This window comes from Pseudopodoces humilis, chromosome 5 (genome assembly GCF_049639895.1).
Source record: "Pseudopodoces humilis isolate 2021_Gansu_Grassland_sample_001 chromosome 5, ASM4963989v1, whole genome shotgun sequence".
NCBI classification, from domain to species: domain Eukaryota; kingdom Metazoa; phylum Chordata; class Aves; order Passeriformes; family Paridae; genus Pseudopodoces; species Pseudopodoces humilis.
The window spans coordinates 44817076-44840527 of record NC_142204.1 but is presented as its reverse complement, the minus strand read 5'-3'; the positions used below and the strand labels follow the sequence as shown (position 1 = coordinate 44840527).

The 23452-nt window shown below is 35.8% G+C and overlaps 1 protein-coding gene across 1 annotated transcript in view; it reads right to left on the bottom strand.

Moving 5' to 3' along the window:
- Positions 1 to 4319: 4319 nt before the first annotated feature.
- YAF2 (YY1 associated factor 2) overlaps positions 4320 to 23452 on the bottom strand; it is a 31110-nt gene continuing 11977 nt past the window's right edge. Inside the window, exons 3-4 of the mRNA XM_005519286.3 lie at positions 15813 to 15965; positions 4320 to 13287 (exon numbers count right to left, since the gene is read on the bottom strand). Coding sequence (XP_005519343.1) covers positions 13050 to 13287; positions 15813 to 15965 — 391 coding nt within the window. The 3' untranslated portion in view covers positions 4320 to 13049. The remainder of the gene's footprint in view (positions 13288 to 15812; positions 15966 to 23452) is intronic.

Genomic DNA, 23452 nt, shown 5'->3' with positions numbered 1-23452 from the left:
GTTTATAAATTCTTTAAAGATTAATAATTATGTATCTTTATTACTAATCATGAATAGTTTATGAACAATATGTAACATTTTATGCTACAAGGTCTGCTATGCTTTAACTTAAAACATGAAGAGTTACAATTGGATGCAAGATTCTCCCCTTTTATCTTTTCTAAATCTTTAAATCCTTTTCTTGACTAGAATTTAGTTATTTAGCCATGGTAATTTTTGTATCTTTAGAATTCAATTCTATTTACTACTTCCAGAGAATAGCTTAAATCCAGAAAAAAAGCTATCTTAATAAACTCATGTGTTAAATAAATTGCCATGGACCTGCTGAGAGAGTCCAGAGGAGGGCTATGAAGTTGACCAGAGGTCCTATGAAGACTGGCTGAGAGAGCTGGCTTGCTCACCCCGGAGAAGAGCAGGCTCTCGGAGATCTAACTGCAGCCTTCCAGTACCTAAAGGGGGCAACAAGAGAGCTGGAGAGGGACTTCTTACAAGGGCATGTTATTGGTAAAACAAGGGGGAATGGCCTTAATCTGAAAGAAGGTAGGTTTAGGTTAGATATGAGAAAGAAAAAATTCACTATGAAGATATAGAACACTAGAACAAGTTGCCCAGAAAAGCTGTGGATGTCCCATCCCTAGAAGTTTTCAAAGCCAGGTTGGATGGGGCTTTGAGCAACCTGGTTTAGTAGAAGGTGTCCCTGCCCATGGCAGGGGGGTTGGAACTAGATGAGCTTTAAGGTCCTTTCCAACCCAAACCATTCTGTGATTTTGTGACTTTTGTTTAAAGTACTTTTGGAAATAGTCAAAGCAAACTTACTTATGCAAATATGTACCTTATACAAAAAATACAGAAATAAGGCAAGCAGGGCTGGTTTTTACTTGTTTGCTTATTTATACATATATACTGAAGTTTAAAAGTCCTTATTGTGTCCTGCAGTTGTTTGCTAGAGCATCAGGTGTTTTGAGTCCCGATATCCAGATCAGGGTTTTTAAATTTCTACAATATATTTCTTTATCTCTAATAGAAAAAATATTTACCAGCAGTAACTATGCGCAACAGTAACTCCACATTCTGCTTTGAAAGTTAAATTTTTAGGATGAAATGTCTGAAAGTAGTTACCTAAGGTATTTTTTACCTTTCCCATTTCACAGTAACAGTGAAGATTCCACACAGTGAATTTATACTACTTGTACTAAGTATGTTATCCCACTCACTTTTTTGAAGATCCTTAAAATTAATGCATTAGCCCAGGAAATATTCAGGCCATAAACAAAAAAAACCCACTGCTTTTATTTTAGGTTTTGGTGGTTTTTTTCATATTTGATATAAAATTTCATGCATCTTATTATTTTCAATCAAAAAAGGCTGTATATTTTGGAAAGTGAAACTCCAAAACTCCATCTAGCAAACAGCTAAAATTAAAAAAAAATACTAGATGACAACTGCCAGCTGTTCTTATAAGTGGAAACAGAGGTATAGGGGAGCTGTCAAGTCTCTAAGAGTTATTCAGCAATGCAAGCCAGATGATACACTGGAGCCAGTAGCTCCTATTTCAAATGGAAAAGACAACAGATGGTCATTCAGTAAGGAGGTGTTTTGGAAAGTGGTCAGTCAGTCAGACCAGAAGTGTTGACTGACTTTGCCAATTTTTTTACATTTTTATTTTGTTCATCTGTACCCTGGTTTTACTCCCCCTTCAAGTAGAATTTTACATGTAAACCAATGTAGAGTCAATGTCAGAGATTGAGAAATAAAATCCTACTATTTGTCTCTCCACATCTTTTTCCCTAAGGGTTGCTCAATTTTGATAAATACTAATTCAAAACCCTAACTGCTTCAAATGCGATTTAAAGCATTTAGTACTTGAATTATCAGGAAGAAGAGATGATACACTAATATTGCCTTTTTTACTAACTGCTTAACACTGAATACAACAGCCACATGACAGACAAGTGCCTAAGGTACCCAGCACCCTCACACTTGGTGACAGCCTTGGTGATGCCTGAAGTTCACAGAAGGGCTGTGAGCAGTCAGCCTGCCCTGTGTTGCCCTGTGCACGCCCTGGAGTGTGCAGGCATTACACTGCCTTATCTATGGTGTCAATTGGATTGTTCTCAGAGCATTCCGCTGCACAAGTGGCAGCAGAGCCAGCGAGTAGTTGGGATACTGTGTAGCGTTGAACTTTGAGCCTGAAACACCCAAAATAATTTGAAGTTCTGCTAACTCAGGATTGTACTTACGCATAACTCAGCCTTCCTCTGCCCATCTTTAGTCTGTAACTTTACAAATTTAGTTTTTAGGGGTTTTTTTGTTTTTTTTCCTCAGGACAAGAAAGGGTAAAATAAAGTTGGACATTGTCCTAAACTATCTCCAGGCACCAGGCCCGTATCTGCAGGGGAATGCTGTGATCTCCCATGGCTGCCAAAACATTTGTGTGGAATTTAAGAAATTTGTTTTGATCTTCAGACTCATAATTGTGTAGCAGTCTTGCCGAACAGTCAATAGCGGAAAGAAATGAATAGAAGGGTGATAGAAGGGCTTAACAATTTGCTCTCCTCTTTTGAATCCTTTCTGTTCTTGAAAAAATAGATGAGTAAGTAAGACCAAATTAGACCCCTTTAATAAGCAACAATAGGCCTATTCTGGTATCTGATGCCAATTTAGTCAGTATTTCTGCTAGTACCAAATTCGGTAGTTACGTCAACAGTTTCCCAACACTTGCTGCCTGCACTTGAGGATCTATGCCCAATAATGACAGGGTGGCATTTAATGCATTCTGCATCCAAGTAGGTATCAGCCTCACATGCTGCCTCCTTGGAGCAGGGATGAAGTCCCATACTCATGGCTGACACTTCAGTTACCTGCTACACAAATAGGAAACTGATGGTCTTTACAAGACTTTACAAGACTGTTGCCCCCATGGTGTAACATTTTCTCTTACTCAAAAGAATCAGCTTCTTTCAAGAATGCCTTGTACGACCTTTGCCTCACACTGCAAAGCAACACAAATGACAATTCAGTGAACAGAACAGAAAAATTGTAGACAAGATGAAGGAATCCACACAGACCACTGTCTTATAACCTGCTTCAGAAGCAAAGTACAGTTTTTATATACAATGAGATGAAGCCTTAGACAAAGCCCCCTTCTCAAGTTTCTTACCTCATTTGTTACTTTAATTTGCAAGCATGGATGCTTTCATAGTTTCTTGCTTCAGAAGCAGTACTCCCAGGAATATTGCAACTTCTGTCATAACCAAAAGTGGTAATGAATCATCTCTGCCAATAAATTAGCAGAGGCTTCTTGGCATTTTGAGATCAAATTCCCAAAGTTTATCCCCAAATTGCCCACTTGTATTTCTTGCACTTTCTCCTAGACAGTACAAATAATATATTCAGAAAGGGGTTCTGAACAATTTAATAATTTTATTTACCATTTTATCATAACAGACCCTAAACATCACCAATGCCAGCCAAGATTTTAGTCCACTTACATTAGTTTTCACCAAAAATACCTTCTTTTCAGATTGTTCAGGCAAGTATTAATTTATTCCTGGGAAAGGCACGTGCATCACTATTCTATTTAACATCTATTTATGCTCATCTGAAACCAACAGTATGTCTTCAATGTGAAATAACTATAGGGATGTAAATTTTTAAACAATTTTGTTATCATAAATTGTGTAATGTTTATCATAGGAAAAAAGAAGTCTTTGCACTGTGATTCCTTCTGTTTCTTTCTTTCCAGACACTTCCCCTCAGCTTTCCTGCCAAGCTTTCAGAATTTTAAATTGTTTAATATAGTCTTTGAACTGAGGTCAGGAAGAGGTCAGTTGGAGGCAGTATCCCAATGGGTTACTATACGCTTGTCTAAATGCAATTTATGGTCATTTTAAAGGACCGCTAAGCTGGAATTGAACATAGTTTATCAGACAGAAAATTTGCAGCATCTCATGATGCAAATTGTACTTTCTGACTGCTACACAAAGACCTTTTACGTAGATCAATATACTATCTTTTTCTTAGAGGACCTTTAGATTTTTTAAATTAAATTTGTGTATATTAAAAAATTACAACCACACAAGATCTTTCATTCACAGAGATGTTTATTTTTGTCTTCAATGTTTGTAGGGAATACGATTTCACTACAAAAGTGTCTCAGAGAAACTCCATTCAAAGTCTAGGCTTAAGAATGAAGGGAAAATATACTTTCAGCTGTACCAGTCCTGAGCAAAGTTTAAAAAAAAATTTAAAAAAAATCCACTAGAGATAGGAAGCAGCACCAATTAAACCAGAGGGCCTCTTACTGATATCTGCTCATGCTTTCTCTTCTGCTTGAAAATTGCTAAAAACTTAGGTAGGAAAAATTACTTGATTAGAATTTGGACATAAGATTCACAGTCCCAATCTCTCACCAAATACTACCCTTTTTTTAATAGTTAAGAGTCCAGGGCCTCAGTTTTACTTTCCATTATGTAGTCAGGACTGCTAACAGCAAGACTGTTGCCCCCATGGTGTAACATTTTCTCTTACTCAAATTGGTAAATAAATATTTATTTAATATACTTCTTTTAATAAATATTTATTTCCTATCAATACCAAGTTCCTGAAAAGTTACATTGTTCTTAGAAGTATACTACTTGTAGCAGTTATAAAACTTCTGGTAACATCAGGTCTCAAAACAATTCAAGTGGCTTACAATCTGTCTCTTGTTGTTTCAGTGAAAGGATTTCAAGCCATTGGTAACACTTGGTACTTAACAGTTGGTTTATCCAGGACATTCAGTTTCAATCTGACAAAGTAAATACTTCTAAGAGTCAGAACAGAAAAGGCACTTACTCATTTTGGGGAAGACACCTGGCAGGTAAGATTTTTATTTTCAAAATAACAAGCCCTTTTTCTAATAATAAAACACTTAAAAAACTAGTTGGATAAACATAATCCTTATGAAGAAAACCAACTTAGGTACCCCTTCCCAAGAAAGGTAATATTATCCTTGACTGAGAAACTGAGAAATGCGAAAGCATCCAGAAATACAAGTTTTATTCAGTTCTGTGATATTCCAGCAGACCATCACAATTGGCTAGAAGAAAACATCTCTTCCAAAGAATGGATGTTTTACAAATTGAAAGCCTCAAAATTTTCTGGACTGTTTTTTATTAGGTACTTATATCAGCAACAAAATGTAAGATTCTAATGTGTATAACCAGGAACATCACCTTGGTTACAACTGACAACCTGTGACTTCAACCAGAGGAGTAAATCTTTTATCAAACTTCCTTGCAATTGAATCATTGCCTCAGTGATGCTCTGTGTAAGGCACTTAGTAAATTTTAAGAGCATCTGACAGTACTGTTGGTAGTTTAGATTTGTTTGTGAGGATGCTCTAACAATGCTTCAAGGTTAACAGGTTAAGGTGTGGAATAACCACTGAAAACAGCCATATTAATTACTTGCCACAAAACTCTTCAGAAGCCACATCCATTCTAGTCTAGGCTCATATCACCCTTGCAACATAAAGCTATCCTTCTCTTAGCAGTCCAGGAATTAGACCCTTTAAAATTATGTAGTAGCTAATTGTAAGAGAGGAATTAATTTTGTTCCTAACTCTTTCATCAAAACTTCCGCCCTTTCAATAAATAACTTGTATGCAAGAGTGAAATATTCATGGTACTTACTATTTAATTCACAAAACCCTTTAGACCAAAGGTTACTCAACCAACAGCCATCAAGAATTATAAAGCAAGACACACACATAAGAAGCGTGCATGTTGCCTACTTCCAATACAGTACACAGAGAAGGGAACACTAAACAGACAAAAAAGACAAAGAAGCCATTATACGGCTCTTCTAGGGATTATTCTGAAAATACAGTTTTTGTTCTTCTTTCCCCCCTCATTACCCTCTTTTTGTTAGACTGAGGCTTTTTGAAGGTGTTTGACATTTTAGAAACAGAAGCTTCCTACTTGGAATTTCTGTAGGAAAGCAGAGAAAGCACTCAGTATCTGTGTATGCTCTTCAGCTCTCCTCCAGTAGGGACTAAAAGCATTTTACTTGGCAACATTTGCCTCAATCAGCTGGAAAAAAATTTGCTTATTTTGCCACATTTGGAAGCCTCATGCCACAGAACAATACTATTTACAGAGACACAGATAATTGGCATCCCAGAATACCAGGTACCTCAGAGTGCTTGAATGGTACAGGATCAGTGTAACTAAGTTTGCTCAGCAAGAATCTGTTCAGGTAGTCAATTATACAGAAATAAAGACAAAAGTGACAAAATTTATATTGACCTTTAAGCTCCCACATACTATTATTCTGTATGACCATGCTGATCTTAAAGAAACAAAAATATAGTTGAAGAACTGGGAACAGCAGTCAAATTCCCCACTGAAAAAAGCAGGCCTAATAAATTATTTCAAACTCACTGCATCCACTTATACCACAGATGTACTTAAGAGAAACTAAAGGAACGGGAGAAGAAGGAATCAGGAATCAGAATGTGTTTCCTTCAGAGATGGGAGTAATGATAATACACATAACCTGAAGAGATTTCCCTTGCCTAGATTAATTCAAAGCTGAAGGCTGTTACAGAAAGAGATGATCAGTCAGATGCCAGATTTTCCTGCTCAGAGATCTGTGCCATCAGGAACTGGGCTTGACATTGAAGCATTTTTATTTATTCTGTACAAAGAAGAATCAGCTTGAAATAGATTATTCATGGATGACAGTTATATACTAGATGCATATAAATGGCAAATTAGATTTGTGTTCCCAAAGTGGGTATTCAGAAAGCAGAATTGGCCTGACCCTTCACTTGCCTTAACAGATGCAAAGGGATTGAACAACTCCATTCTTCTTTAGTGACAAATACCTGGGACTATCTTTGAACCAAACAGAATTTGCAGTTTGTAGACTCTAGTCATCTTGGGAAGAGGGTAAAGAGCCACATTTCATTGGCCTGGGTTACATTTATTTCCTTTTTCTGCATCCTTTTGCTTCTTCATACAGAAGTGGAAAATTACATGCACATGGTTAGCAGGTTATCAAAAAATACATTAACAGTCTCTATTCTTCAGCTGTCTTCTCAGTAACCCCACTGTAAATTATAGCTCCATTGTCTACAGCTACATGTCTTTAAAGCCTGAGGAAGCACATTCACTTTGCTTTGACCAAGATCAGTATTTATACATAGATGTGCTGGTTTTGGCTGGGATAGTTAATTTCTTCACAGCAGCTGGCATGGGGCTGTGTTTTAGATTTGTGCTGGAAACAGTGTTGATAACAGATAGTTCAGCTGTTGCTGAGCAGAGCTTACCCAGAGCCAAGGCCTTTTCCACATCTCACCCCACCCCAGCAGTGAGGAGGCTGGGGGTGCACAAGGAGCTGTGAGGGGACACAGCCAGGACACCTGACCCCAAGTGACCACAGGGATAGCCCAGAGCATGTGGTGCTGTGCTCTGCATACAGAGCTGGGGGAAGGAGGAGGGGGATGTTTGGAGGGATGGTGGTTGTCTTTCCCAGTCATAGTTACCCACGATGGGGCTCTGCTTTCCTGGGGATGGCTGAACACCTGCCTGCCCATGGGAAGTCATGGATGTTTTGCTTTGCTTGCATGTGCAGCTTCTGCTTTACCTGTTAAATTGTCTTTACCCCAATGCATGAGTTTTCTGACTCTTACTCTTCGAATTTTCTTCCCCACTGCTCAGAGGGAGAATGCACAAAGGACTGTGTGGTACTTACTTGCCAACTGGGGTTAAACCATGGCAGAAAACAATGTAATCAAATGTAATCCAATGTAATCTAGGCCAGGTGGCCTAGATTGTGAAAACAGTCCTGCTCAAATAGTCCTCCCTCTGCTGAGATATGCCATACTTTCTACAAAATAATTAACATTTTGGAACTACTTTTTAGAATATTGTTACTGAACAATATTTTTTCAGGTGGTAATTTTCTTTTTAAACATATGAGACAAAGAGCGATTAGATAAGGTTACAATTCTGTCTTTTACAAAACCCCAAATGGGACAGCAATCTCTTGTAATCATTGTTAATAATAACCATTAAGAGCTATGGAAAATGCTTTTGCCATTCATCTTCCATGTTTAACTTCTTAAAAGTACACCTAAAATGTCCTTAAACTGTCTGTTCTTAAAATCTGCCATCAGCAGACAGAGCAAGTTCATTCTGATGACTTTTATCTGTCTCCCATAATAAAAGGGGCAAGATTAGGATTTAATACATGAGAGTTATTCAGTGGTGGTTTGTTTTTAATAATTTTTACCAACCAAGTTAAATAGTGGCTGTAATCAGCTCCTGCATTACTAAGACACTAGGATGTGAAATTACTATGTTTTTTCACTGCATTTTCTTTCACTGAATTTAATGGTACAGTTTAGGTAGGGGGAGACACACCTGGATTCCTAGGCCTCGTCCACAGACATGACAGTCTTAGCATAATGTCTTAAAGTCATACAAACATCACTTGCTGTTGGATAATAGTATTTTCCAGTAAGCATGCAGTTTTCCATTGCTGTTGTACCATTTACTCCATTCTAGGCAGGAAGTTACAATAATTTCTATAGAGCACTGATTCGTAGTTAACTGAAGAAGTACTTTTCCAAGTTTAATTAATGGTCAAATTCTGTTAATTCTTGTTAAAACATGGGCTCTTTAGATGTCAAGCTAAGCTCAATATCTGATTGTTGTCTTAGTCAAGTCTTCTAAGTCTCTTTTAATAGTTTCTCCTCTTTTTAAAACTTTGACAGCACAAAAGGAAACTATCTGAGCTTCTACAGTTTGACTGATTTTACTGTACAGTTTTTGCTAGTTTGAAGTTATAACCTTTCAATCTGAGACTGCTCTGACATAAGTTGAGGCTTAATTTCAGGTTAGGAAAACCTCTGAAAGCTCAAACTGTGTTTCCAGCACACCCAAATCTTAATATTGAGACAGAAGCATGCATTTGCAAAATGCCATATTAGACTGACTGGTCCATTAGCCAAAACCAGGACTAACTTTTTATCTTATCTATCTTATTCCTGAGTAAGCACAGGCTAAATTTATTACAAGTATAGCACTTGCTGTTGCCTTTGGAGAAATTAAATGTAAATGCCTTTCTATTTCCCTATAGTTTCTGATTTTAAATTAAGTATACCCAGACTCCCTAGCAGGGAGGAGAGCCAAATAAAGGCATGTCACAGAAAAAAAAAACCCAAACAGATACAGTTAAAGAACCCTGGTTAAAAAGTACACAATAGATGGTTCCATGCCAAATCAATCCTGTTAACAAAGTAAAATCAATCAGCAAAATGTAGGAAACTGCCAGACTTTTGAGACAGGAGAAGAATAAAGAATTTGATGCAAGATGTGAAGTTCAGAAGACCTGCCTAAACAGTACAGTGAACCAACACAAATTCTAGAAAGTACTGTCTCACATGGCTACTTAAAAATGTGCTGTTCATAATACTAAAAGAAGTAAAGTGCACAAATTATAAAATCAAACCATTTTTGGGATTTTACAATCTATGCCCCAAAACATCAAATATCTAGATAAACACATAATAGGTTAAAACTTCAGTCATATTCTTAATTATTGACTCAATGTCAAGAACTTTAAATTTTTAAATGTAATTTATTACTACTGCCTTTGTTGGAATAAAGATTTTATATGGCATAATTCAACCTGCTACTGAGTAGAAAAATTTTTGTTTATCTCCAATATGTAGATTTAAATTAATGAAAAAAGAGATCAGTCAACTGTATATTTGTTCTTTTTCTTATATCACCTATAATTAATGGCAAAGTTAGGAAGATAAGAAACTGAATTACTGTACACTTTACTATTCATACTTAATTTTCCCCCATTTCTCTCCCCTTTTCCTTTCTGAAACCAGACAATCAACCAGCACATAAAGGAACTCATTTACATGGAACACTATCACACTTGTCTTTGTGGGGCCACCATTTCATGAACATCCCAGGATGTATGGCTGTTGAAGACTGGTGCATATATAGATTTAACAAATAACAGTTCTTATGCAGAGAGCAATCACAGAGAAAAATTAGCTAACCAGAACACATTACAACATTAAATTTTCACTTTTTATAAATGGAGTAAAGATGCTTTTAAATATATTTACAGTTAGAAAAAAATACTTAGGATTACTACAAGTCAAAATTATTTAGAAATTATGAAAGTGAAGTTCATTTAAATTATATTATGAATGGAGTCAAATGCAGTATTTTGCTTAGAATTTGTCTACTCTGCTGTCAGTATTATCATATCCCTTTAATCACCAACAGACAAAAACTTAACTCTGCTTAATGCTAAAACAAGCATCACTGCAATGAAACTCTGGCAACCTAATAACTCAGTTAAAACCACCACAGCTTTTAAGATCCTAGCTGACTTCCACAGCACCTGTAGTAGAAATTGCTCTTCAATGTCTTGTTTCATAGAGAACAGCGAGACTTTTTGCATTCCTTTTGACAACCAGACTTGTACCACATTTTGAGATTATTCTCTAGAGACAGTTGAATCATAGTAAAATCTACTCCATCCTTCCTTTCAAACCAAATGGCTACTTAATTCTGAAGATAGAGTCCTTTTGTTTGCAGTGCTGGGTGGTTTATTCACATAAATAAAAATACATTTTCCATTTATTGAATTACTGGTAATAGATTATTATTTCTTTGCAAGGAATTCTGAAATGTGTTAGCATTCATTACATTTCAAATTAGAAACACATTTCATAAAACTTCTTGCAATGAGATTTACTATCTTTAAACTGCTTACTTTAAACAGTTTCAGCTCTTTTGTAATCCATTACATCAGTATATTCTGCAAATAGTCCCACCTAAAAATAAAATATAAAAAAATAAAGTTGAGAAGCATGTATTTTTCATTTAAAAACTAGTGTATGTTATTCAGAACACTAGCCCAGCCCCAAAAACATTTAAGAACCTTAAAAAGCATTGTTTTACAGATACTAAATTTGGCCAGGTAACAGCAATGAACAGACATTCTATTTAGTAAGATAAAGCAGAATACATAATAAACAGGTCAGTAGTTATCCATCTGAAATAGCCTATAATTAACATTTGATGTCTAAAAATTTTAAACAGCAACACCAAGGAATGAGGTATGTATGTTCTCAGATATCACATCAGACTCTCATTTTATGCAACTAACTGTATTTCACAACTAGCATCTTACAAAATAGAACAGTACCATTGTGCCTGTAGAAGTACTGCATTAAAAACAGAAAAATACATTACTACAAGAAACCACCAAACATCACAATTGTCAGGGGCTACAAAAATCCATTGTTTTTAAGCCTTTAAGAAGACATATCATATGTGGGTAATAATTTGGGGCTGGATTCACTACCAAGAAGGTCCATCCAACTTCCACATAGGCTTAAAAATATATTTACTTTGAATGAAAAAGAAAAGGCTCACGGGAGTGTAAGTGCCCTACCTCACTAAAAGGAGCTAAATGGACTTTTGTACTGAACCAGAGTATATAATTTAAAATCTATACATGAATTGTATGTATGTATCAAAACACTTATTGGTTGTAAACAAAAATGCAAAATTTGTATTCACAAAAATATTTTATTGGTAATTTTACATAATACCGGATGGTATTGTAAATAGCTCTGCTCTTGATCAGTATATTGCTAAGTGCGTAAATGTTGTCAGTTTATGCCATAAAGTAGGATAATGAGTCTTTTTCAAATTATTTATGACATAATATATTCTAATAGGCCAATTCAATATTAAAGAAACTGATTCAGGAACAAAAAAAAAATAATAGCATTGTTATTTCCTTATCTTTGTGCAACATCTGATATTCCTGTACTGAAATGATAAGCGACTATGTGACACTAGAAAAATCTGGGGCAAGGAAACAGCACTAAGCAGAAATGAGAACTGTAGTTCTGTTCTTTTTAAAGCTTTTCCAAACTTTCATATTTTCAAATAGTTTTTGCCAAATGCATCACCATCTGAGGTTCAGTATTCATTACACAACACAAAATACCAGTGTACAGTGACAAAGCAGTACTTTACCTGAATTGCAAGGTTAACTAATCAATGCTTAGAATGTGTTTTCTATTTTGCTTGTAAACATTACAATAAGTGTTTTAAGTGTCAAAAAATATTGGTAAAACCATCAACATAATTCAGTAACAGTAATCTAGTAAAATGTGTCAAACATTGGCAAAAATCCATACAAATGTTTTCTTTAATAACATTTTTCCTATTTAACCACACCAAGTACCAGCAGGTGTTTTTAAGAAGATAATTATTATTATGAAAATTCTGTTGCAGCAATAATTGATTAAGTTGATCTCTGACTTGCATACATATAACTATGTTTCACAAATCTCAAATAATACATATTTAGGCAGCTTGAACTATGTTATAAAAATTTAAATTCAGTACATGCCAATAGTAGAGACTCCAAGAGTTGTGTTAGAATTCACTCAACTAAAAGTGAAAATGGACATACCAATAACACTGCATAATGAACATTCAAACCACATTTTCATGGCACCCTTACACATGTAGATTAAAAAGCTGAAGATGCTTCATAAGCATTTGTAGTTAGCATTTAAATTATTACAGAATCACACAATAAGCTGAGTTGGAAGGGACCCAAAAGGACCATCAATTCCAAATTCTGGCTCTGCACAAGAGAGCCCCAATAGTCACACCACGAGCCCTGAGAGCATTGTCCAAATACTTCCTGAACATTGTCAGGCTGGTGCTGTGACCACTTGCCTGGGGAGCCTGTTTCAGTGCCCAACTACCCTCTGGGTGAGAAACCTTTTGTGGTATTTAACCTAAACCTCCCCTGACTCAGCTTCATGCTGTTATTGTTTCTACCACTGCACTTTTTTTCTTTCTTTTTTTAAACTGCATTGTATGTTCCAGTCGACAGATCAATTATGCATGACTAATCTGTCATGAAAATGTGGTAACAAGTGACAGAAGTTATGTATTTGCATGTTTTGAAGAGACTAAAGAAACAGGAGGAAATAAACTTTAATGAGATTCCCCATTCAGTGATGACGCTTCTCCTCTGGGTGAAGATGACCTGGACATTCCCCTCTCTGTGTTGTCAGAGCTAGAACCACTCTGACTGTGTTGATCTGCAGAAGCAGCACTGGAAGCAGGTGGTGACTTAGTTTTCTCCTTAAAGTCTGTAATAATGACTGTCAGATCTCCAACGGTAACTTCCAAATGCTGAGCACTACTTCGATCCACATTTTTCAACCTTGGCCTAAATAAAGCAAATAATCATATTAAAAGCACACAAATAATCTTATTATCTTATCTCACTCCTACTTTTTAGGAGCTCTGGAGAACAAATGTTTATATATGACTTCTTTTTGGAACCTGTAATATGTAGGAAAACAATGTACCAGAAGTATTAATGGTGGAGTGTTTCCTAGTATGTTTTACATTGAAGGAGTTGAATATAACACATTACCATCTCCTAAAACTATTTAGAAGTTGACATTTTTTAATGTCGCTGTGCAGCAATATATATGTGTTGCACATGTGAAGGTTTTTACTTTCAAAACCCAAGTCTGCCTTTATTGTGACTATGCAAAGTTAGAAATTTGATCCAGGGAAATGTCCATCTCTGCAACAGCCTGAAGCAACAATTCTAAGGAGAAAATTATGTTCTATAATGAAGATGTTGGTGTCTGCCTTTTGAATTCAACAGCACAGACAGTGTTACCTTGCAGCAGGTGTTACCTAATTTTAGAACCTAGCTAGGACCACTAGTATATTATTTGAACAGGACTTTGTGTTCACAGTGTTGACAGGTAAGTCTCTTCATTCAATCTTTCAATTATTTGATTTTTCACAACAAAAAGAACTAAAGAACAATTTGACTTCTATTTTGCCTTCATATTTTTGCTAGTGACATGCATAAAGTACTTTCAATTTAGTCCTTTCCTATAATCACCATGAAAAACTGGTACCAGACAGTTGAATTCATACAAGCAGTCAAAAACAGCACAGTTTGTGCATTTAACTGTCTCCACAGCTACCACTGGCACAAGCTGCAATAAAATAATGACATCACATGTTTGCAGGTGTGATAATAGTAAAGTTCTAAACTTTACCCTATCATCAACTTTGTTTGATGTAGAATTGGTTCCCATTCACTTCAGCTGAAATAAGTCTTGCCTTTTCTCCACTAGAACTGAGATAGGCTTTGACATCATGCTCCCCCTGAGGCTGAAGCAGCATGACTGAAGCATCTCAGAAAAAGAATGAGAATCTCCTGATCTGCATCATGGGAATAGAGAGAAAACCTGAGAATTATCAACTTGTGCAAGTGCTATGTACCTGGAGCTTATTAATTATGGTGAGTGTGCATGAAGATTTTTATAGTTGTTTCCAGCAATAATATACATATTTTAAAGCAAAAAGAAGAGGATACCCTTTTCTCAAAGAATGCTGAAGAAGTATGTCTAAACTAATCAAGCATTCTTAACTTACCATCCCACCTAGTGAAACAATTTTTGGAAAAAGATTAACTTTGAAGGTTTGAAGCATAAAAAAAAAAAAAAAAAAAAAAAAGCAATTCTTAATTTAATGCAAGGTAATACTGGTATTTCAGCCCGAGATTTTATTTTAGTTATTTTTCAAATTTCCTTACTCTTTTCCTATCTTGCTTTCTGCATTTTTACTGTATTATTGCAATTTATCCATTAATATTTCAATTTATAATTTTAATTGGCATAACTAAAGCTCACTATGCTAACATCAAATGCTTCATAACTGAAGGACTTCAGCTGTATGAGGTAAGCTTGTAAATTTGACTATTTAAAAAACAAAAAAGGAAAGGAAATAACACTTCAGTGTCCTTAATCCTAACTATGACTTTCTTAATGACTGCTCTCTACTGACTCTCAGTCCCACCCTTGTTCTGATCCTAATGATCCTATTTCAGGCACAACAGAAGCATATGCTGCTTCTATGCATAACTAATCCCAAAGGATATTTCTTGGCTGGGCTATTTTGGCAGGCTTCCAAAAAAAAAGTTCCTCCCACATTTGCTTAGTTTACATGTCTTATACACTTTCAGCTTTTTTGACACAGCATTCTTGCCACAATAACTTTATGCTTAGATTATGATGAATTAGGGGTTAAACCTGCTGCTTTTGTTTAGCAATTTGCACCCTCCTTCCTTACAGCAAGACCAAGGCTTTTACAACTGCTTGTCTGTACTGCAGTATTTCATGTTTTCAGTGTTGAGTCCTTCAGCATCCCAGATGTGGCAAAGAGATTTCTATACACATACTTTATCCTGTCACATTAATTTATGCGCTAGCTCAGCCCTTCAAAGCTGAAGGGTTCTACAAGGCTATCAATAACCAAGTTATTTTCCCTCCTCATCTGCAGTCTGGTACTGGTTCTCTCTCCTCCCACTACTGTTTTGCATAGAAACTAATCACACCCATCCCCTCTTTTTCCCAGAGATTAATATCATCAATTTGCCTATCAACAGTTCTGTATGGTATGAAAAATACTTGTCTGAACCCTTAAAACAATATCCTAAATAACCCTTAAACAGTCTTTCTCTGTTCAGCTCATCTCCATCTTCTGGCCACAAGTACACACTGCGGGTCTTCATATTTTATAGACAGTCTGAACCAATAAAACTTCGCAACAATATATAACCTGTTTGCCACAGTACTTGGAAAGCAGTAAAATCAAAGAACATTTTCTTAGTTTTATTTGTAAATTACATTTTACCACTACTGAAAAAGTTTCTAAATTTTTTACCTGGTTTTCTTATGACTGTTCTTTTTGCTTGTTGTTTCCTTTTCACTTTTTTCCTTTTCTACTTTGTCTTTTTTCTCTTTCTTTGATTGTGTAGGGGGCACAAATTGCTGAGGAACCTGTTGTGCAACCAGCTGAGAGACAGGCCGAGGTTTCCTGTGTGCACATATATATAGACATGCATAATGCTTAGACTTTGCAAGTCTCAAACTGTCTACACTTCAGTTATCAACATTTACCATCATTGTAAGAAGAAATATTGTTTAAACATATCTTGATGCTAATACTTCATTAAGATAGCATATAAAATTTAAACCCATTATAGCCCTGAGTTTCACTTACTTGCATTACCAACAAATGAGATTCCCTTTTTTTTTATTTTACAGGGATTTAGAGACCATATTTGCAATGTGCCTTCTTCTCACAGTTGTCATATCCAGACAGAGACCTCAGAGTAAGCTCCAAATGACAATTCTTCCAGAAACTACTTTACCACCCACTCCCAGCCCCTTCAAATGCTGAAATGGTCTGGTTTGACTCTAATACAGAAGCAGACAATCCATATCACAAAAAGGAAAAAGCTGACCTTTTAGGTATCAGAGCTAGAACTATTGTTGGCCTTATAGAATAGAACTTAAGCGTTTTCAGCTCAAACAAATTTATTGGAGGCAATAATAAATCCTGTTGTGTATCATTTTTATCATGTTGTCCACTGGAAAAAAATACACTGCTAATTAATATCAGTATGATATAGCTGTCAGAACACATATACTTTGGAAGTTGGCAACAGAAATATAAAATGACATTCCATTAGTATATACACAGTGCAGGTTTCCAAGTTTTGATCCAAACTAAAAACCAGTGTGAGAAGAGCAACGGCAGGTGAAAGAATTTCAACAGTTTATTATTTTTACTTTTTCCAAAATATTATTTTGAAATTGATTAATTTTTTTGTTCTGATTTGTATTGGAATACAGTGATCCTAGTGTGAAATGAAACATCTTACTCATTCCATTGCAAGTGTATTTACTTCTTCTGTAGTTCTGGAATTAAGAAATTTCAAGTCACGATATATAAACAAGTTTCTGTTATTAAGCCTTTGAAGATCTAAATTTCTTCTCCACAAGAATGCTTACCCTGCCAAGCTCTTGGGTTTTGTTAGTTGGATTGTGATGTTAAGCTTTTTAAACTAGAAAAAGCACAAATTATATGCATTGTGATACTCTGAAAATACAAAACCATTATTAAAACAACAGAAGCTATCAGCTCACACACATACTTATTTATCCCAACCCACAGGATCACACTACTGGCACTTCTTACTTGGATGAGGAGATGAGAAAAATAAATGCAGAAAATCAAGGCAGCTACCATTAACAAGTTATATTTTCAGTAATGATTGCAACAGTTCAAGTTACAGAGTGACAGTCAAATTAAAAGAATTCATAAAGTGTGGGAAAGACAGTTAATATAAATCAACTGGTATTTCATGAGTCTTCACAGTATGTCCTTAATGAATTAAAACAAATAAAAGAAAGACTATTACTAAATTGTCAACACAACAGAACTTTGGGATAAAAACCAGACTACCCCTTACACACTCATGAACTGAGCCTACGCTGACTCATGGAGGGACTAAGAACAGGAACAAATCAATTTAGTGAAAACTACCCAGCTTATAGCAATAGGACCTTGCAAAGCACACCCTGTATTGAGCCCACAGTGAACAACTCAAATGGACTCAATGGACTACAGATGTCTAGGTTAACACAGTACTTAAGACATTTTTAAGAAAACTTATCTCAGAATTTTTTCAACCTTTTGTCACCTATGTAGCTCATAACAGAGCAAGAACCACCAAGGTGCAATTGATGCACAAGCTTGTAATTTCAGATGGAAAAGAGCTGTGATGCATAAAGAAAACTGATGATCTGTCTTGAGTTGGAAGATTGCTCTGGGATAGGAGATACAGTTTGTCATGACAGTCAAGTGACAATCCCAACATTACTACACAGTGACCTGAGAGTATGATTGGACATGCTACTTATGAACTAGGACACTAGTGAACTTGACACACAATTGTTCCCCAGGAGAGTGGACAACACCATGATTATGGAAAATTGTTAAATAGGGTTAGTAGAGAGGGGAAAAAAAACAATCTTAGACAAGTAAATTCTCAATTTATAACAATTTCAGTTCCTGAGGGCAAACTAGATGATTTCTATTAGAGTACAGCTGGGAAATTAAGCTTAATTCTAAATCCTGGGCTTGGAACTTTTTTCCTAATGCCATAAAACAAATGTGGCTGAAAAAATATCCTTGCAACAAGGAACAGAAGTCAGTAAAGAGAAAAAAAACACAGAGAAATCATGTTTTGGAAGATGCACTAAAAATTAATCAAGAGGTTCTATGTGGCTTTGCTGTGACAAGAGATTCCCTCTATTAAATCCATCTATTAGCCATCCCTTTTGTTGTCACTTTTTTCTATAGCTATCCATTATATCTCTGTTCTAAATTTTATTATCTGCTTTCTCATGTCCCAATTTATTAAATGAGGTATTCAAGGTTCCTATATTAAAAACATTGAGAAAAAAAAGTAATTCATCTCTCAACACTAGTAATGCCTTTCAAGTGCTCATTTTTTTTCCCCAGGTACTCAAAAGGGGCTAATGAACTGCAACCAAGCACTTCACAAGCCATGCAGATGTCAGGAGATAACTCTGTGTCCATGAAGCTTGAACCTGATAGAATTGTTCCTGCTTAGTGGTAGCTGAATCATGTCATTCAAGCATGAATAAATTCATAGAGAAAAGGCTACTTCAGAGAAGATAAAAGTTAGAGAAACTATCCCTGTAACAGGAAATTGATTGTGATGATTTGCCAAAACACATTTTAAATTACTTGTTTTCAAAACTAGTTAAACACTTCTTGTAATACACTGCTACAGATTAAGTAGACATGATGTTAACACTGCCTTTTGTTGATATTTATAGTAATTTAATCTTTAAGAATATTCAAGAGCACCTGAGCTAACTGATGTTTAGAAAGAAGCTCTATTATCTTCTGCATTAAGATTACAAGCGTTTTTGTCTCTATCACTTGACCACTGTTGGACCACCACAACTGAACAATCCAGAACTACAAGCAGAAATGTTCATAAAAACAATACCTATTATTTAGCCAGCCCCTAAAAGCTTTGTATTTTTACCTTGTAATTCCACTTTAGTCATTTGAAGAACACTAAGAAAGGCATACACTATTACAGAAGAGCTAGCAATTCTTTCCAAAGGTGAACTTTACAGTTTAAGCACTCTAGCCATACTAAAAAACTGATTTACTGAGCTTCCAAGAGATCTCTAAACATCACATCTCTGAATATTGCACCTCCCCTTCTCTACTACCTAGTTTTCCTTTTCAGACAGTTAGCTTTCTTCTAAGTTGATATCAGCCATACTTCTACCAACACTTCTATTCCAATTTCATTCATTAGTTTTGTTTATTACCTAATTCTAACGTTGTTTACAAGGTCCTACTTGATATGCACTTCATAGTCTCCTTTAAAAAACTAGGAAAACTAACATTTTCAATCTTTAAACAGCCAACAGCCATTAAGACAAACATACAAGTCTCTGTCTTCCCTAAAATTTCCATAAATGCTCAAAAATAAGGATGTCATCATTTTAACGCTAATCTTCTTGTTGCAGGATGTAACTACATTTTATCTTATCAGGTTTGATCTAGCTGCTGGTTTAGAAAGCATATTTATAGAGGCTGCAGAAACTTGTCTTTGCTTTAGCAATTGCTGTGCAGACACTCAGTACTGATACTCATTGTTTTCATTGTTGACATCCTTTAAAAAAAAAATTTATAGCACAGCAATTTAAATGCCTAGAGATAAAAAATACTCAAGACCACATGGTATCTGGAACTGTTGCCCTGAATTATTCCTATGACCCAGAGATCAACACAATACCTTCCTGCACATAAATAATTTTGGAAATCTCACATGCTTCCTTGATTTCCCTCACCTACTATTCACCAATAACCTATGTTAACAGTATTTTGACTAATTTGATACAATGAATAACTTGGTCTCATTACAGCAAAACAGATCCATTTTGAGAACCAAAATAAACAAAAAATATCTATACAATACTGATGAGCAACACATACACCAGAAGAACAGTAAACTCTCCGCTGCCTGAGCTGTGCTTCAAATATGCAGACCTAACTGGCTTAATGCTGAAACATCTTGGTGTTTAGCTGAATTTAATTTACATAGAGCACAACTACATATGCACAGTGCTGCTTCTGCAGCCATCACAAGTCCATAAAGCATCCAATGTCTTCTGCACTTCTCAGAGTATAAGCTCCAATGCTGACAGACCTGAACTACTTATCAGTCAATCAGCTTTAGGGTTCATCTGCTACAGTCTGGAAACAAGGAACATGACAGGGCCAACTGTGACAGTTTTTCCATGAACCAACCCCAAACATACCTATTTCTCAAGAGAGTCCTACGTTAGCATGAGGTACCCCTGCATGTAAAGTTAGGAGTAGGATTTGTCCATTTGGTGCCACATATCCTGCACAGCCAGAGCCAGCAAATAAGACTGCCAAGTAGCACACAGTGCTGCCAAGCAAGTGAGACTGCTGAAAGCACAGTGCTTTTTCCAACCTGTTGAGGGAAGTGTATTGTCATCTATAATGTGCAGTTCAGAGGCTTCAGACATCCTGAAGAATTGGGAACTTACTCAAAGTCACATTCTTTCCTGAAGTTCTATCTCCTGTTTTGTCTATTTTACTACTGCAGAAGTACTAAAATTACAATTTCCCAATTGAAACACAATGGGTCTAAATTACGGAAATGCTGTCTCCTCAGCATTCAATCAAAAAGATGCTCTTCAACAAAACCTGGATCCAGAATATCAGTCAAGCAGAGCTTCCATTTTAATGCAATCTTATCCTTCCTGTTCCTCTTAAGTCCAACCACCTCCTGGCTTCAATTCAGGCCAACATCTCTTGCCAGAGAATTATCCTGTCTCAAGTACTGAATTATCTGTTTCCTAAAGCTACAGACACACTCAACTTATCTAAAACTTTTAAAATAGCACATTAGGCCTGATACTTAGGTCTGCTACTGAGCTCTGGTCAACTTACCTGCCAAAGTTTTCCTCTGATAACTAGAGAATAATCTAGTCCAGTTCTACTTAGCTATCAAAAAGCTGATACAAAAGGGTATGTCCTAGCTGCCCAAGATGTTGATTTATTCTGGGTTCATGAACTCAAGTTTCTATAGCAAATACTAATCACTACCTTTGGAATGACAGCAGGATTCAATGAGAGGTAATATCATGGAATCAAAGCATCGTTTAGAGTGGAAAAGACCTCTATGATCATGATGATACTATCAAACAGAAGAGGCTACTATTACATAGCTGGAATTGTCAATTCATCACAACAGTTCAAGACTGATCAGCAACATCTTATTTCCTACCATGTTTTCCTTCCCAGAAAAAAAAAACAACAGCTCCCAAGAAAAACAAAGCCTGTACTATTTCTTCATAATTTTTCACCTTTTTTAATGTAAAATCTCTACATGGTCTATCATACATTTAAAAATTTCAAGTTTGCAAATTAATTTCATCCTTTTCTCCACTTCTTAGGAAAAAACCCCACCACTAAACCAAATCGGGCTTCAGAGATTTAAAGAGGTTTTATTCAAAGGTACCCCTAATCCTTAAGCAGTACCATCTATCTACACTTCACTTCCCTGCAGGGAGACATCAACTTTTTGTTCAAGACAGCAGACTTATTCCTCAAGAAAAAGAAGAAACATCTGGAACAGAAACCTGACTGATTTCATCTTACCCTTGGTCATAGAATCCTTTCCTTAAAAAAGAAAAATCTTTATATTTAAAGTACTCTTCCCTTTCAGGTGATTCAGACGGACAGAATAAATGCTTCCAAGCTAATGCAAGTTCCCACATCTTCTACTCAACTTCTTGCTGCTTTTAGGCCCTCACTGCACAGGGCTTAGGCAATGAGTTCAGCATGTTTCTGAACATCAGCTTCTTTCTGTTCCACCAGCATGGCATGACAGGACTCATTCCTTGGAAACCCGTAGCCTAGTCAACTAGCACCCTGAATTTTATTCTCCAGGGTTTTACGGGACTTAGCAAAACTGCTATAGTCAAAAGGTCACATGAGTAGTAAATCTATTTATATAAGTCACCTATAGTCAAATTCGTGAAGCTGGCTGCTATAGAATAGAATCAGTACAAAAAAGAAATGCTTTTGCCTTTACAGTTTCCACATGACTTTTTTCATAGTGTCTCCTTGGGAAAGTCTTGAAGATTATTCCAAAAGCTGCACTGTAAACAAAGGGTATGCTGATGTATTATGGATTAAACTTAGAACATGTGTTACAGTTCTGATTAATGTAACAGAAAGTCTAAAATCAAAGTGTCAGGCATTCCCAATTAAGTATCTTTGTGAAAAGCATAAAATAACAAGGTCAACCAGCTTGTAGGAAAAAATACCTAGAACTACTCACTGGGCTTCAGAGAAAGTCAATCAGGTCCTCCAACTAACCATTCAAGTTTTCCTGAATCCCACCTTCCTCTTCATTTACTGCCTATGAAGGACAGTTGCTTAAAAAGCAACCTTCTGTAAACAGAAGAGATCATCGTATCCCTCTCTCATTCAAGCCCTGCAGACTTGTCTATCTCCTTTCCATCTGCTCCTGTATTTCTAACTGAGCTAACTCAGCTATTATTTTTTTCCAAATGGAATTCCAGCATCATTCATATACTAGTATTCCTCCTCCACCAGCTTTTGCTACTCCCTCATCTAGTAATGCTTTCAGAAATGCCTTGTAAACACTCCAAACCTTGATAAAAATCCTGATTTGTTGATGTTTGTTTCATACATGTCTTTCTAAAATTGAAACAGAATACAGTTAAAGGCATTAAAATCTTGTTGGGAATGAAGTTGAATCATTCAAATTCTACCCTGTTCTTTCATTACTACACTGAGTCATCTCACAGTACAAATGTACAGGCTTTAAATATCTTTAATTTATTTGAAGATCATTTTCCACTCACATCTATCCTAAATATTAATGTCTCAAGAAGCTAATAGAAATCTGATATCCACATTAATACTCTAATGTCCATTTTTCCAGTCATTACTGGAATCTCAAGAAATTATCTTCACATATTTTCTACTTCATCATCCTATTCTAGCTAGTCTCTACTCAAATCTCCACCATGTCCTCATTTCTCCAAGGTCCACATTCTCAAGTATCTCTTAATACAGTAACTAGAGCAATTAATTTAAAAATAAAAGGTTGTTCCTAATCTTGAAAGCAAGCAGATATATACAGGGAGAAAAATAGAAAAAGGCATGATTTTACAATAACCAGCTTTTTAAACAAATTGAAGGATGTGAAGAAGTGATTTTAAGTAGATTTTCTAAGGAATGAATATGTGAATGAATAACACATATTAATTAGAATACCTTCAAACAGATATTGTTTGAGCAATTCTTACAGCATTTACTCCAGTAACTTTTACAATGCACATCCGTAGTTGAGTATTGTAGCAATATTAGCTTATAAAAAGTAAACTTCCTGTGCATTT